General features: G+C 39.3%; 1 protein-coding gene across 2 annotated transcripts in view; it reads left to right on the forward strand.

Moving 5' to 3' along the window:
- The first annotated feature begins 568 nt into the window (after nucleotides 1-568).
- Nucleotides 569-15342, forward strand: part of Rbbp6 (RB binding protein 6, ubiquitin ligase) — a 34047-nt gene continuing 19273 nt past the window's right edge. For both annotated transcript variants that reach the window (XM_038319129.1, XM_038319138.1), the window contains exons 1-4: nucleotides 569-1784; nucleotides 7122-7221; nucleotides 10720-10756; nucleotides 15212-15256. In XM_038319129.1, coding sequence (XP_038175057.1) covers nucleotides 1619-1784; nucleotides 7122-7221; nucleotides 10720-10756; nucleotides 15212-15256 — 348 coding nt within the window. In that variant the 5' untranslated portion in view covers nucleotides 569-1618. The remainder of the gene's footprint in view (nucleotides 1785-7121; nucleotides 7222-10719; nucleotides 10757-15211; nucleotides 15257-15342) is intronic.

Genomic DNA, 15342 nt, shown 5'->3' on the forward strand with positions numbered 1-15342 from the left:
GGAAATATATTCATGGATTTAATCCACGACGACCCAGCAAATCCTCTATTCTTTTACGGCCTCTTTGAAGAGAGGAGTTACATCAGAGCCCCGGGGCTAACTTCAGACCTAGACAACTCCCGTCACCGAGGTGCCTGATACACGGTAAGAGCCGGACACGTCTCTAAAAGATGCTGGTGGTGGGGAGGGGATGATAGCCTATGTTCTCCCCAGCCGCATTTCAGGAGTTCAGGACGTGCAGTCTGTTGGGAGGGGAGTTGGCTAGCGCAGGCACAGTAGCCATCACGGTCGGTCAGGGGCTCACCCCTCGGTACAGCCAGCAGCAGTTCGAGCCGCAGCGGCGTGAGCGCCCCTTCCAAGCCCGCCCAGTAGGACAGTCCGCCTCCCCCTCCCTCCCGACACAAATAGTTCCTCCCGTTCTCCGCGCTGCTTCTGGTTCCACGCTCCGAGTCACAAAGCGCGAGGTCACGTGGGCGGGCCGGTGCGCTTTGTGACGCCACGGCCCCGCCCCCGGCCCGCCTATCGGCGCACGCCCAAGCTCCGCCTCGCGTGCGCCGCCCGTGCTGTCCCTGCTTAAGAGACCCCGGAGTGGGGGCGCTCGCCCGAAGCCAGTCCGCGGCCGCCATAGTTCCTGGCGCGGAGGTGTCGCCGGCGCTGGGTGCGGGCCCGAGAGCGGCCTGGGGGGCAGACTAAAAAAAGAAAAGAGGCAATCCAGCGAAGCCCTAGCCGCCGCCCGACCGTTTCCGGGCTTCCCGACGCGGTCGTGGGCTCAGAGGCGACAGAAGCGGGAGCAGCGCGAGGAGCGGCAGGAGGAAGAGTCGGGCAGCCTCGGCAGTGTCTCCGGGGCCAGCGAAGCCGCCGGCCGGGGCCCGGGGTGGTGAGGAAGGGCCTCGCGGCCTAGCTGGGCCCCGCAGCGGCTTTGTGTCAGGCGGCGGCGCGGCGGCGGGGGGGAGGCGGAGCCGAACCGGCGGCCGCTGGAAGGCCTCTCCTCCGCCGATCGCGCGATCTCGGCCTAGGCCGCGGGCCGCTCGTGGCCTCCGGGGAGCAGGCGCCAGGGTGTGTGTGCGGTGGGGGCCTGGGCCTGGGGACGCCGACGCCGGTCGTCCGGAAGCCGGGAGGAGGCGAGAGGCCGCTCGTGGACTCCGGGCCTAGGCCCTCTCCTCGCAACCTTCTCCCGGGGCCTGGGTCACCCCCATCCACGGAGAGAGACCAGCCGGGAGGTGCGGCCGCTATGGACCCCTGACCCCGCGGGGTCATTCGGACTCTAACGTGTGGACTGACCGCTACTGACTGCACCGCCTGCCCTGTCTCTTGCCGGCCCTTAGCATGAGCGAGGGGGACCCAGCCGGGTGACATTGTGCCGGTTGGCGGATCCTCGATTGCCCCTTTTCCCGTCCTGCTCCTCCCACATGAAGCGATTCTGAGTACGGGGGGTTCCGGATTATTGTTCTCACGAACCCCCGCTTGTGGTTGGGGGGTATTTAATTTGAGGCCTTAGGGTCCTTCGTTGTCTTTTGAGTGTTTTGTGTGTGTATATATTTTGCTCTTAAGTTTATAAATATACATATATTGAGAGTGTCCACGTCTCCTCGCTGAACCTTAGGAATCCTTTGCCACAATGTCCTGTGTGCACTATAAATTTTCCTCTAAACTCAACTACGACACCGTCACCTTTGATGGGCTTCATATCTCCCTCTGCGACTTAAAGAAGCAGATTATGGGGAGAGAAAAGCTGAAAGCTGCCGATAGCGATCTTCAGATCACCAACGCGCAGACGAAGGAAGGTAAGAGGCACATGACCCGCAGGTATTTATTGAGTCAAGGTGGGCTTTATAAGTTGCTTGTTAGAGAGGCCTTACCTCCATTCCTATTCGTTGTAATACACAGTTTCATTGATAGCCAAGGATTGCAGCACCCGACCTTGGAGTTTAACTGGCCTGTTTGCCTTTCGAATGCTGGGGTCATCTCTAGTAGGCTAATCCAAAAACGTGTTAATCTGGTTCTTCTCAAATGTGCCCCCCCCCCTTTTTTAATTTATTGAATTTTAACACTGGGGAGGGATTGAAAAGAGAAAGGGTTGTCATCCAAGTCTGTTGGGGTTTTGCCTTGTGGCGTTCCCTAACTCTTATTTTTTTCCCATGAGGAGAGGAGTGCTCAAAAGGTTTCCCATTTGTTAAAGCAGCAGTTGATAGAACTTGTTTGCTAACCTAGCATCGATTTGAAGTTAACAGAAAATTGCATGTTCCCCTTTTATTTTTACGGGGTTGCTTGTGGAAAGGGGGTATTTTGAGAATTTAATCAGTGTTGTTTTGGAATATAAAATGTCCAATGTGACCACTGTGGTGTAATTCCAGAATTAATGATACTTAGTCAAAGGTGAATTGTGTAGCCCAGGCTAGCCTCCAACTCCAACAGTCCCCTGCCTGAGCTTCCCAAGTGTGGGGAATGCAGGTGTTAGACCACACCCAGCAGCAGGTAACCCTTAGTTGATGACATTAACCTAGCAGTTCTGGAAGTCTTCAAAGTGCAAGGCCCTGGGTTGCTACATATATATATAACTAGGTTTCTGAAAAGTAGTTCAGTGCTACTGTGTGAGAATACAAGGAAGCCACTAGTTAGAACCCTTGAGTTCATTTTAAAAGCCATATTAGGACTTGTTTTTATTTTATTTCTTTTTGAGAAGGGTTTTTCTGTGTAACAGCCTTGGTCTGTTTACCTGGAACTGACTGTTTACCAAGCAGGCCTCAACTCAGATCTGCCTGACTCTGCCTCCCTATTGCTGAGATCAAAGGTGTGGGCCACCTTGAAGTCAGATCTTTTTGCTTCTGCCTCCCTAATGCTGGAATTAAAGGGATATACACCACCTCCTGCAAAAACAGTAATATTGGGACTTGAATGGTGGATGTATTTTTTCTGACTTGATTTTTTGTTTGTTTGTTTCTCAGAATAGTAATGCTGATGGGTGGGTTTTAGTAGATCAGACTTCTGACATTTACTAATAGGATGGGGGGGGCGGTATTCTAAATGGGGTTGTTTTGTTTGTGACATAATCTGTGTAGCCCTTATTGGCCTGAACTTTGCTACATAGATCAAGCTAGCCTCTGATTCACAGAGATCAACTTGCCTTTGCCTCTGCCTTGAGTCCTGGAATCAAAGACATGCTTCACCAAGCTAAATTTGATAAAGGGTGTGGCATGGGTTTTTTAGTTGTAGTTTTGGGTATGGTCTTATCTCATTAGCCTGTAGTTTGGTAGGTAGGACAAATCTTGATGTAGAAAACCAGTTTTTCATTTGTAATGCAGACATATGCATAATTATAATGCCAAAAGAATATTGTCTGCCTCCTTAAAGTAATTGTATTTTTCTGTAATTTCTCTCTGTTTTGGAAGAGGAAAGGTTGTTGATAGTAATAAACAGCTAAGTAATCAACCCAAAACAGCTCTTCGTGTTGAAGTCTACTTTACAAAACACATGGCCTTTTTCACTACATTGCTATAGAAATTTATGAATGAGAGGAAAGATGAAATTAGGGAATATTAGCCACTTAAAATTATACTGGTTTTATTTTTATTACAATATTGAAACTAGGCTTGCTACCACCCAACAGTTTAAAGCTGCCTTTAGACTGGAGTAAGTTGCAACTAGAAATTCTTGTTCACAAATTACCATTTTTGTGACTTTGTATTTTTTTTCTAGTTTAGGACCGGTAATCCATCACCTGAAATGCAGGGAAGTTCTTTGCCCACAGAATGTTTTCTTCTTAGCTGGAAAAAGTTTAATGTTGATGTTAGGTTGATTAAGAAAAAGTTGTGGGAGCTTTCTTTGCTTTATGCACTCACTCAGATTAGGGGCGGTTGTTGGTAGTGATACGGAAACTTAAGGGCTCAGCTGTCGAGAATGCTGTTGTCCTTGCAGAGGACCCCACTTCTGTTCCCAGAGCCCACATATGCCCTCATGGGAACTCAAAATTCAGAACTTGAGTTCTGAGATCTGCAGCCTCTGGCTCCACAGGCACCAAGCATGCTAATCAGACAAGGACCCAGTTTTACAAGACAGTTGAATGAGAATTCTACTTGCTTTAGAACCATCCAGTAAATTAAAGTTTACAACAAAATAAGTGTTTACGATACTTAGTTTCTTAGAGTGCCTAGATTCTAGACCCTAGAAGAAAAGTGCAAGCGAATGATTTTTTAGTAAATTTAAATTACTGATCTTCAGTGTTTCTGTAAAACATTCCTTTAGTTCTAAAAATCTGCCAGTCACCGAGGACCATAAACCTTTGGTAAAATTAAAATGCTTGTGTCAGACTTCTGTTTTGAACTTAATTCTGCTTGTTTCTAGACTGTTATTTTACAGTGAATTCCAAATGATCTTTAGTGAAAACTTTGTTTTTGTAGGTTTTTTTATACTGATCCTCCCATTTACCTAGTAACCTTCATACTGGATCAACTTGGTTGATTTGGAAGATGAATATGGGTTTCTTGTTTGTTTGCTTGTTTGGGGTTTTTTGTTTTGTTTTGTTTCTTGGTTTTTCGAGACATGGATTCTCTAGCTTTGGAGACTGTCCTGGAACTCGCAGTGTGGACCGGGCTGGCCTCGAACCACTGCCCAGCTGTTTTTTATCTTTATTCTAGCTATCCATTCTTCACATTCATCTTGTCTTTCATTCTATCCATAACTTTACTTTTTTTAGATAAAATTTACACTGCTGAGGCAAATGTTCTCTCTGCCACTGAGCTAAATCTCCATCCTCTGAGCCTTTTAAGTCTAAAGGAACTACTTGTTAGGGATTTGTGGGTAACTGACATAAACACAAATTCTTTAACTGTACAGCTAGAACCCTGAATTTGAGGGTATTGGAGCACCTGACTTTAGTAGTATAATATAGCACGTGTTGATCAGATTAGGTTGTCTTTGTTTATTTAACCAGATCTTACTGTAAGATTAGCCTTGAACTCAGTGACAATCCTACCTCAGCCTCTTGAGTGCTAGAATTGTAGGCTTGTTGCTATCCCACCTTATTAAGTTGTTTTTGAAAGGTTTTGTGCATACATTTAAAAAACAGCCAAACCCTTGACACTTAAGTTTGGGTTTTAGAATTGGTTTGTTTGTTTGTTTTGAGACAGGGTTTCTCTGTAGCTTTTGTGCCTGTCCTGGAACTAGCTCTTGTAGATCAGGCTGGTTTCAAACTCAGATCCACCTGTCTCTGCCTCCCGCATGCTAGGATTATAAGGCTTGCGCCACCACTGCCCAGCTTGGATTCTAGAATTGTTAAACTTATTAAAAATCTCCCAATTTCCTGCTTCTGATTTTTCTTATTCTTGTTGCTTGTAATTGGGACTGTTGAAGATAATGGTAGGCTTACACGCCTACGTTTAGGAAATTGCATCATTCCTGATTGGATGCCTGTGAGACATAGTCAACAACTAAAAACAAACTAAACTCTTGGAGCCGGGCGGTGGTGGCGCACGCCTTTAATCCCAGCACTCGGGAGGCAGAGGCAGGCGGATCTCTGTGAGTTCGAGACCAGCCTGGTCTACAAGAGCTAGTTCCAGGACAGGCTCCAAAGCCACAGAGAAACCCTGTCTCGAAAAACCAAAAAAAAAAAAAAAAAAAAAAAAAAAGAAAAAAAACTAAACTCTTGGTTGGATGACTTGCTGTAGAAAAGGAATACTAAATTCTTGATGACCAAAAATAAAGTGATACACATTAAAAGCATGAAATACGGCTAGCCACTTGGTATTAGGTATGCTAAGTGATGAGGCAAGTAGCATTAAGAGTGAACCCTGGCCCAGCAGTGGTGGCGCACACTTTTAATCTTGGTACTCAGGAGGCAGAGACAGGGAATCTCCGAGTTCGATGCCAGCCTGATTACAAAGCAATTTTCAGGATAGCTAGGACTGTTTGACCTAGAAACCCTGTCTCAAAAACAAAAAAAAAAAAGAAAAAAGAAAAGTGAGCCCTGGTTTTCTTTTGTGAGATTGATGGAGAGTTTTGCATCTATAAGGTTGTGTTGTTTTTTTCCCTGATAATTTTACTCATTCTTTCCTTAACAATTTTTACTACACTTAAGGCCCACTTAATTTCATTCTTACAGAACTATTATAATTATAGAGTAGAAAAATGTTACTCATTTCTCCTCAATCTTCTTAAAAAGTGACATCCGTTTGCTAAAACTAGGAGCCTAGGAATTCATGCCTGGTTCTTCTTTCTCCATTTTTACAAAATTCAGTCCATGAGCAAGCCTCCATATAATTTTGACTATCTAATGCTGGCTGTCACCAGAGTCTGAAGCAGGCTTCTTTATGACTAACCCTGTTTCTGTTTAGTTCATCTCCCTTGCAGATTCCAGAGCAAGTCTTTTTATGACGTAAATTGTCATCACCTCATATAAAATACATTAGTAATTTTTTTGCTGTACATACAAACAAAGTATAAATCAGCATATGGTTTATACTTTCCCACCTTATTTTATGTAAGTCTCTAATTTTCTTGAGCGCTACAGTCATCTTTGTGTTGTTTGTTTCCCTCACATTGTTCCCCCCTGAGTAAATACTATTCATTTAGGTTTTTTTGGTCTGGCTGGCTGGCTGGCTGGCTTTTCATTTACAAATACAGTTCTTCCAAGAGGCTTTGTTTAAAACAATATTCTCTCCAAAATAATGCTCATTCTCCATTCTTTTATTTTAAAAAACAACAGATCATAATTTCATGTATAACCTGTGTTTTCTAGTAATATGCTGCATAAGAACAGGGATCATACTTAGCTCATGCTTAGGGACTAGGAAGGTACACTCATTTCAAATAACCCCATTGTTTCCTTGTTGAGCATTTCTTGGTTAAATGAGCTGGGAAGCAGCATAGTCTTATGAGACTGTGAGTTTCAGAAAGTAGAGGAGGTCCTAGAGCCAAGAACATAGCTAACTATATTGTATCCTTTGAAGGAACCCACAGAGGACTGGGATATTTCTTCTTACAATACTAGTAACCTAAATGCAAAGAACATGAATTTTGGTGTTCTTGTACTGCAAGCTCACTTCCCATAAAGCTGATTTTTGAAGTTTTCTCATTCCTGAGTACTTAGTCAATCCCTAAACAGAAATTTGACTCTTTGTTTACAGAATACACTGATGATAATGCGCTAATTCCTAAAAACTCATCTGTAATTGTCAGAAGGATTCCTATTGGAGGTGTTAAGTCCACAAGCAAGACATATGTTATGTGAGTATTTATAAAAGCTTATGCATTTACCAAAGTAGACTTTTTAAAAAAGGTTTCAAAATATTTAACACTAAAATTTTATCATGCTAATTATGACAACTGTAATAGGAGTTTTTAGTTACCTTTTTTTAAAATTTTACCCCTGGCAGCATCATGAATATTAAGTAATGCCAACATAAGCTTTTTATCACTACGAGTCTTTAGTTCAAAGGCCATTATGAATCAGGCTCATTTGATTTCATCTCATTTTATAAATTGTCTGTTTTAGGATTTCTCTACAGCAGGGTTATAAGTATAACTGGCACAGTTGTCAGAACTTTTATCCACCTATTCTGTGTTGTGATATTTCATTTGTATTTTATTAAAGCTTGCCTGAAGATCAAAAAAGCAAAATAGCCAGCCACTGGCTCTTATCTCTACCTGAGTCTGAAATGGAGATCCTGCCTCCAGAAATCCTTAGAATGAGACTGTCTGGGAGCTATCTCCTCCCATCTTAACTTCCTCTCTAGTACTGGGATTAAAGGTGTGTACCACTACACCCAGTTTTTATGGCAAACTAGTGTGCCTAATGGGATAATGGTGTGTTTTACCACTGCCTCATCTGTAAGGTTGACCAGTTTGGCTATTTTACTCTCTGATTTCAAGCAAGCTTTATTATTTTAGGATAGATACAGAATACAGAGTATTTTCTCTGTATTTGTCAAATGCAAATGGACTAGACCTTATTGATGTATTTATTGCCTGTATTTATTGTAGATAGTCATTGTACTTATTGTATATAGTTTTTCTTATATATTAGTTACAGCCTTTTATTTTAGACAAAAAGGGGAAGTCTGATATTTCATTTGTATTTTAATAAATAAAGCTTATCTAAAGATCAGAGAGTAAAAGAACCACACTGGTCAGCCTTACAGACCCAGGCGATGGTGATACACACCTTTATTCCCAGTAGTTACACTAGTCGCCATAGAAACCAGGCGGTTGTGGTGCACACCTTTAATCCCAGCCCTAGAGAGAAATATAAGACTAGGTGGTGGGCAGCTCTCACAAAGTCTCATTCTGAGATTCCTGGAGGCAGGATTGCCATTTTGGACTGAGGTAGAGGTAAGAGCCAGTAGCTGGCTGTTTTGCTTTCCTGAACTTTAGGTTAAACCCCAATATCTGTCTCTGGATTTTTGTTCATCATGCTACGCTGTGTCTACAGTAAGTGCAGAGCAGTAGAGTCATAATTGCTTATATATCACATTTTCTTAAGTCTGGAGATGATTTAAGGTATAGAATATTGCACAGTTTATATAAAAGTGCATGCTGTTTTCTGTAAATGATTTGAGCATCTTTTTGGTACCCACAGTGGGTGGGAGTGCAAATCCTATATCCAGTCCCCTATAAATACCTGGTGATAACTGTTGTCCCTCCAGCTTGTAGGGTGTATTAGGAATTAAATAGTTCTTGGCATAGGATGAATATCTGTTATTAAAATTATGGCAATCCTTGAGAATAGTTTAGAGCCTCTGTTTATTAAAAAAAAGACAAAACTATATTCCTAACAATTTTTCTTTAGTATTTATGCAATGCTGAGGATTAAACCTAGTCCTTTGCTCATGTTAGGCAAACACTCTACCACTGATCTACATCCGTAGACCTTTTCCTTATTTTAGTATTTCAAGACAGAATTCTATTAAGTTTGGGCTGGTGGTGGAACCTACTCCATAGACCCAGTGGCCTTGAACTTGATACCTTGCTGCCTCAGCCTCCTGAGAGTTGAAATTACAGGTCTTCACTGGGCATGGTTATCTGAGAAGTTTTATATCGACAGCAGAACTGTAATACATGAGTAGAATTATTTTTTGTTTTAGCATGAAATTACATTACTGTTTGCTTTTTAAAGACTTGTATAAAGTAGGGTGTGGTAGCATATGCCTTAATCCCAGCACTCAGGAAGCAAAAGCGAGTAGATCTACATAGGCTAATCTGGTATATATCAGGGCTTTATAATAGAGACTGTCTCAGAAACACACACACACACACACACACACACACACAAAGTAATAAATGAAACAAGTATCAAATATTTCATCTCTAGATTTTTTCTTGATATTCAGAAACTTGAGAAAAGGATATTTGAAGTTCATGGACATGTTAAGTTTGCTTCATACAAAATTGCTTATTATATGTATGTAAGATTTCTATGTATGTTTGCCTCAAAATACTCAGTTTGAGCAAATGTTAGAAAGTTCAAGTTATTATTGTCAGTAGTTCAGAAATCACATGAATTTAAAAATTCCTCTTAAGTGCTTTCCTAGTATTTTCTCTACAGTAAACTTTAGACATTTAAAAGCCTATTCTTAGCACTTCAGTTCTGGTCCCCCTTCAGTCTATCTAGACGAGAGAAATTTGGGGTTTATGTTTTAACAACAATTTGTCCAATTATACACAAGTATAAAATAAATTTTAAAATATTTCAGATTATGTTGTGTCTTCCAGAGACTAAATTTTGTTCAATAAATTGGTTATTATTTTGATTTATTTGGAATTTGAAACAAGCTGTCTATACAGCCCTTACTGTCCTGAAACTCACTATGTCTAGGCTGGCCTTGAACTCACAGAGATCTGCTTGCCTCTGTCTCCTGAGTGCTGGGATTAAAGGCATGTGCCACCACTGCTTGGCTTTAAAATATTTTTAAAATTATAATCATCAGCCTGTTTTATCTGGATTTGAAAGCTAGTTTTTGAGCACAGCAGATAGAGCAGTCCGTCAAAAATGTTACTGGCGCTGTTCTGCTCAAGAAATTGGATATGTAGGGCCTGGAGAGATGGCTCAGAGGTTAAGAGCACTGACTGCTCTTCCAGAGGTCCTGAGTTCAGTTCCCAGCAACCACATGGTGGCTCACAACCATCTATAATAAGATCTGGTGCCCTCTTCTGGCATGCAAGCATACAGGGAAGGAATGTTGTATACATAATAAATAAATAAATCTTTAAAAAAAAAAAAAAAGAAATTGGATATGTAAAAATTTATATCTAGATTTACCAAAAAAGGAGGAAATACTTACTCAGTCCATTGTAAAGTAAACCACTGAGTTTATAAATGCAGTACCTTTTTAGAAATGATATAAATAATGTCTCTTTTAGAATGCCTCAATATGGAATTGTTTTAGAAACTAGGAATGTATCTTAAACTATTTAGTAGTGTCAAATAGTTACCAATTACTTGCTCATTGTATTAGAAATTGGTTATATTAAAGCTTTGTATCAAAAGAAAATTGTATTCTTAAAAACCTAAAATTAGAGATATGTATTAATATTGTTAGTTATGCATGGTGATGCAGACTATTATTCTAGCACATAGGGAGGAAGATCAAGAGGATTGGCCTTGACTGTATAGTGAGTTCAAGGCTGGTCTAGGCTAAATGTGTCTAAAAAAATATACACATACAAACATGTACATGAAATTCATAAATAGCTAATGTTAGTTTCTGTTTCTATTTTATTTTTTAGAAGTCGAACTGAACCAGTGATGGGAACTACAAAAGCAGTATGTAAAAACACAATCACCCTTTTTCTACACAATTGTTTTTACCTTTATAATGTTTTCAGTGAAGTAAAGCATTTAGAATACCCAACTGACCATAGCACACACTGTAAATAAATTGTATTTTGATGACAGTTCAGTTGAATATGGATATATGTGGCATAATTTGTAGTTACTCTGTAGAAATGGCTAATTGGTGCCCTTTTAAACTGTTTCATATTAAATATGATAGCATTCTCCCTGTATGACACTGTGGTGTACAGTAATGTATGATTCTTTTTAGATGGTGTAGGTTTAACACTGAAGAACATGACAACATGTTCTACATCTGTCTGTCTATTAGTTAGTATTTTGTATGTATGTACAGGCTGTTTTGTGCTTTTTGTTTCTTGCAATAAAAAAAAATTGTTTGGAGTGTATATTTTGCCATTTTCACGTTGTTTCACTTAGTTTACTAGGGCTTTTTTCCTGCCTGATTGATGGCTTTCAAAATGGATTAGCAACATGCAGAACTTACATTATTGATCGGTCCTTTCTCCAAGTTCAAACACATCCAGAAAAGAGCTTTTGAGAAGCTTCGGGTGCAGCTTGATTAGTCAGTGTTGCTTTATTTGGCACCTGTGAGCTCCTGTTCTTTGTGTACTTTTGTACCATACAGTACAGACTGAAATTTAATCTCCACCACCCAGAGTGCAGAAACATGCCAATGATTTTAATGGTTTTATGCAGTTCGTAACAAGCTAGTTTATTCTAATTGGAATGTTTCCCTCTCATAAAATGCTAAACTGCTGCATTAGTTACATAGTATCAGAAGCTGTATCTTACCAAAAGCAAATCCCGGTAACTGGGATAACATCTTTTTATGACTACAGTGTAACTAACCTGTAGTGTGACACTTTTGGTTTTGAGCTTAAAAATAAAAGCATCACTTGTAAATTGTGGGCCGGTGCCTCAGAACACAGGGCTGTCTTAACTGGGTTCTGTAACTTGATGGTTCTCTAAACATTTTACTGCTCAGGCTGAAAACTTGTACACAAAAACACAGTATTTGAAATTTTCATTTAGAAATCAGGGGTGTTGCTTGCTGTTTCATTTTATTCTTTTTTAAATACTTCCTGCCGATATTTGTGTATGAGGCATTTCACTAACTTTGGATCTTAAACATGATAAGTAGAATATATCAACTTTGAACTTGTTCTTTAAAGTGTATGGCCTTTAGTTCCTGTCTAAATACAGTTATTCAAAGATTAAAAAGTCAGTGTTTAGGGGATTTTCCCCCACATTTGGATATATGGGTTGTTTTTTGGGTGTGGGGATATTTGTTTTTGGGTTTTTTTGTTTTTGGGTTTTTGTTTTTTAAAGCATAATGCTGTAAAACTGTCCGAGTTTCTGTTTTGCTGGTGATTGGTTTAAAACTGATTTTTATGTATCCAAATGCTAGCACAAATTAGAAAAACTGTCCTGGTGACTGTAGTAGTAAATGTAACACATTTGTACAAACTATTTTTATATAGTATTTAAAATTAATTCAGATGAAGTTTTATTTCTTGAAGACAATAATTTCCTTTTTGTTTATTAGCATGTGTATAAACACAAATCACATGTTCATAAATAAAGTTAACATTCTTTTAGCCTTGTGTGTTCCCTGGCATGTCTGTATTACATCTATAAGAAATTTATTGTAAGCTTATTCAGATTTCTCTTCTTTTTAGTGCTTTAAACAGTCTTAATTTTTAGGTAGAATTAAGTGAGATGGAGACATAACATAATCTGTTGTCTCTATCTTTTATTTGCTTGGATGTTTTGTTGACATATAGGATCACATAAACATTTTTATTGACTAATTAATTAATATTCATAACTTAGGAATGGATGGTTTAGCTATACACATTAACAAGCAAAATAGAGACCCTGGGCAAAATTTTAAAATTCTGATTATGAAAAGTATGTCTATATACATTTTGGTTTTGTATTTTGAGATGGGGATCTCATAGCTGAGACTACCTCTGTATGGGAGACTGCCCCTGAATGCTTATGTTTTGCCTCACCTCCCATGTGCTGGATTGCCGTCTTAGACCATCTTGCCCAGCTTGGCTTTTGGAATTTTTTTTTTTGTTTGTTTTTTTGTTTTTTTGTTTTTTGCTTTTTGTTTTTGAAGACATCAAGGTCCTGCTGTGTAACAACTCTACCTGGTCTGGTACTTGCTCTTTAGCCCAGGCCAGCTTTGAACTCATGGCGGTCCTCCATCCTCTCAGCCTCTCAAGTGCTGGTAAACAAGTGTGAACCACCATATACCAGTGCATTTTTGGTAATTTAAGCCAAGTCTGAGTAAAGATGACTGTTTATTCCCCTAAGCTTTTAGTCATCCTTCCATGTTGGACTGGTACTGCAAAGCTCTTGCTAACATTGGGATTGCATTGTACGGTTCTTTTAGTTTCATTCAAATGTAATTGGCCTAAAAAGATTTCAGGTGCTTGCAGAAGAAAATGGAGAGGAGGGCTAATCTTAGTGATATCTGTAGTACACATCATTTTTAAATATGGCAGGTTTTACAGTATTTTACTGAGAAGTTAACTTTTTATGATGGTTTCGGAAATATAGATTCCTAATCGTTTTTTATCCATTTTTTCTTAATATTTTTTTACTTGTCTCTGAATACCTGCTGTATGTAAAATTGGATACTTTTCTAAATTTTTGGTAAATTTGTAAAGTCTTTAGATAATAGAGATTATTTGGTGGGGAAAACTGTACTTACAGTGTAATTTGTGGGAAACCACTAAACTCAAGTCCATGATAAAAGAAGTGGAGGAAAGCAAACAAAGTGACAACGTTAGTTACAGGGTGGATTTGATTGGCTTAGCAACTGTTTAGTCAGGCCTTTGTCCCCTATGTTACAGTATTTCCTGGTGATTTAAAATGTAGCTCTTTTAAAAATAAACCTGAATGGGTTAGACTTCCTTCTGGATAAGATATTTATATTTTTTCCTAATTTCTTTTTTCTGCTTCTTTCGATTAGTCCTTAAAAAATTCTTAAGGAGCTAAGCAGGAAAGGTCTGTCTTACACATTAGTGGTTACACATTAGAAATGTGGGCTTAGCACACAATGAACTCTGCTGTCCTTATGGTGAAACAAATAATCATTCATTTGTCTAACTAAACATTCCCGTAATTGTACCCATCAGACTAAACCTAAGATATTTGTAAGGTTTATTTTTATGAAACAGTCTTGCTACAGAGGTCATGCTGACCTCAAACCCACTGTCTAGCCCGGCTCTCAAACCTGTGGTCCTCCTGCTTCAGCATCATATGCAGGTACCACCATGGCTAGTAAGATGTGTCTTAAATTTAGCAAATGTAATTCTTGTATTTATTGAATTTTTTCTGTAGTGGATATTGGCAACTTCATTTAAAACTTGTTGCATTTCACTTTTTATCTTCAAAAGTTTTAGAAGGATATTTGAAAACATTTTCTTTGCCACGTAGCCTACTTGAAGGCCTTCCATTCCAAAGAATTCTGACCAGTATGATACAAAACACTGTAATGATGAATAGGGATCTAAGGAGCTTTAGAGAAATCTTGTTGAGAAGCTGGTTACTAAAAATGCCTTTGTATACATGCAGATAAGCATCTTTTTAAAAACTAAATCATTTAATGGGATCAAGTGAAAAAGCTTTAAAAAGGTTAACATTATATAATATGTTTTTAAAAGCCCTTTTTTGGCCTTAACATATCCTTGCCCTGTTTGGTTAAATTGACTTTTCTCCAAATAGTAAGATCCGTCACTGTGTTCGACAGCTCTTTGACTCTTTCCCAGGTTACCTTTTCTGATTTTTTTTTTTTTTTTTTTTTTTTTTGCTTTCCCTTTTTTTAAATTTACTTTTTTATTTTTGGTTTTGGGGTGACATTGCTTAGCAGTCTGCCTTATAAGGAAACCTGTGGCTTCTTGACAAGTGGAGCTATATTCTTTGGATGGGAAAATAGACTGAGAAGTTGATGTTTAAAAAGGAAAACAATAGGAATTGCCTGGGAGCTGTTAAGTTTATTTACAACAGTTATCTGAGGCCTAAAGAGCTGCTTGTTATTTAATGGTGTTAGGAGAAATTGTTTTTTAATTCTTACTTCCAGTGTGCATCGTTGTGAGCATTATCATATTTAGAGACCATTGAGAAACATGGGACTCACAGTGTAGTACTAAGTCACCGCTCTTCAGTAGAGGAATTTTCTACCCTCTCATTTTTCACAGCAGTAAGGCCTCCCATACATCATGTAGCCTTTTTAACTGGGTATGAAGTATACACAAAATAGCTTGAGCATATTTTCAGGCTTCAAAAAAATATTACTTTAGAAAAGTAAGAAAATGCCCAATATTTAACATTAAGTGACTTTAGGGGCTAAATAATCACTTTCAGATGTTTTCAGTGTGGAACTTGAATGTGTGTTTAATTTTTTGTGAACAGATTGATGACTCTTCTGCATCTATTTCTCTGGCCCAGCTTACAAAGGTATATATATATATATATATATATTCTTGACAATATAAGTCTAACATTTTTAAAATGTGACACAGTACTGTTTTAAGGTGGGTGGG

Source organism: Arvicola amphibius, chromosome 1, assembly GCF_903992535.2.
Source record: "Arvicola amphibius chromosome 1, mArvAmp1.2, whole genome shotgun sequence".
NCBI lineage: Eukaryota > Metazoa > Chordata > Mammalia > Rodentia > Cricetidae > Arvicola > Arvicola amphibius.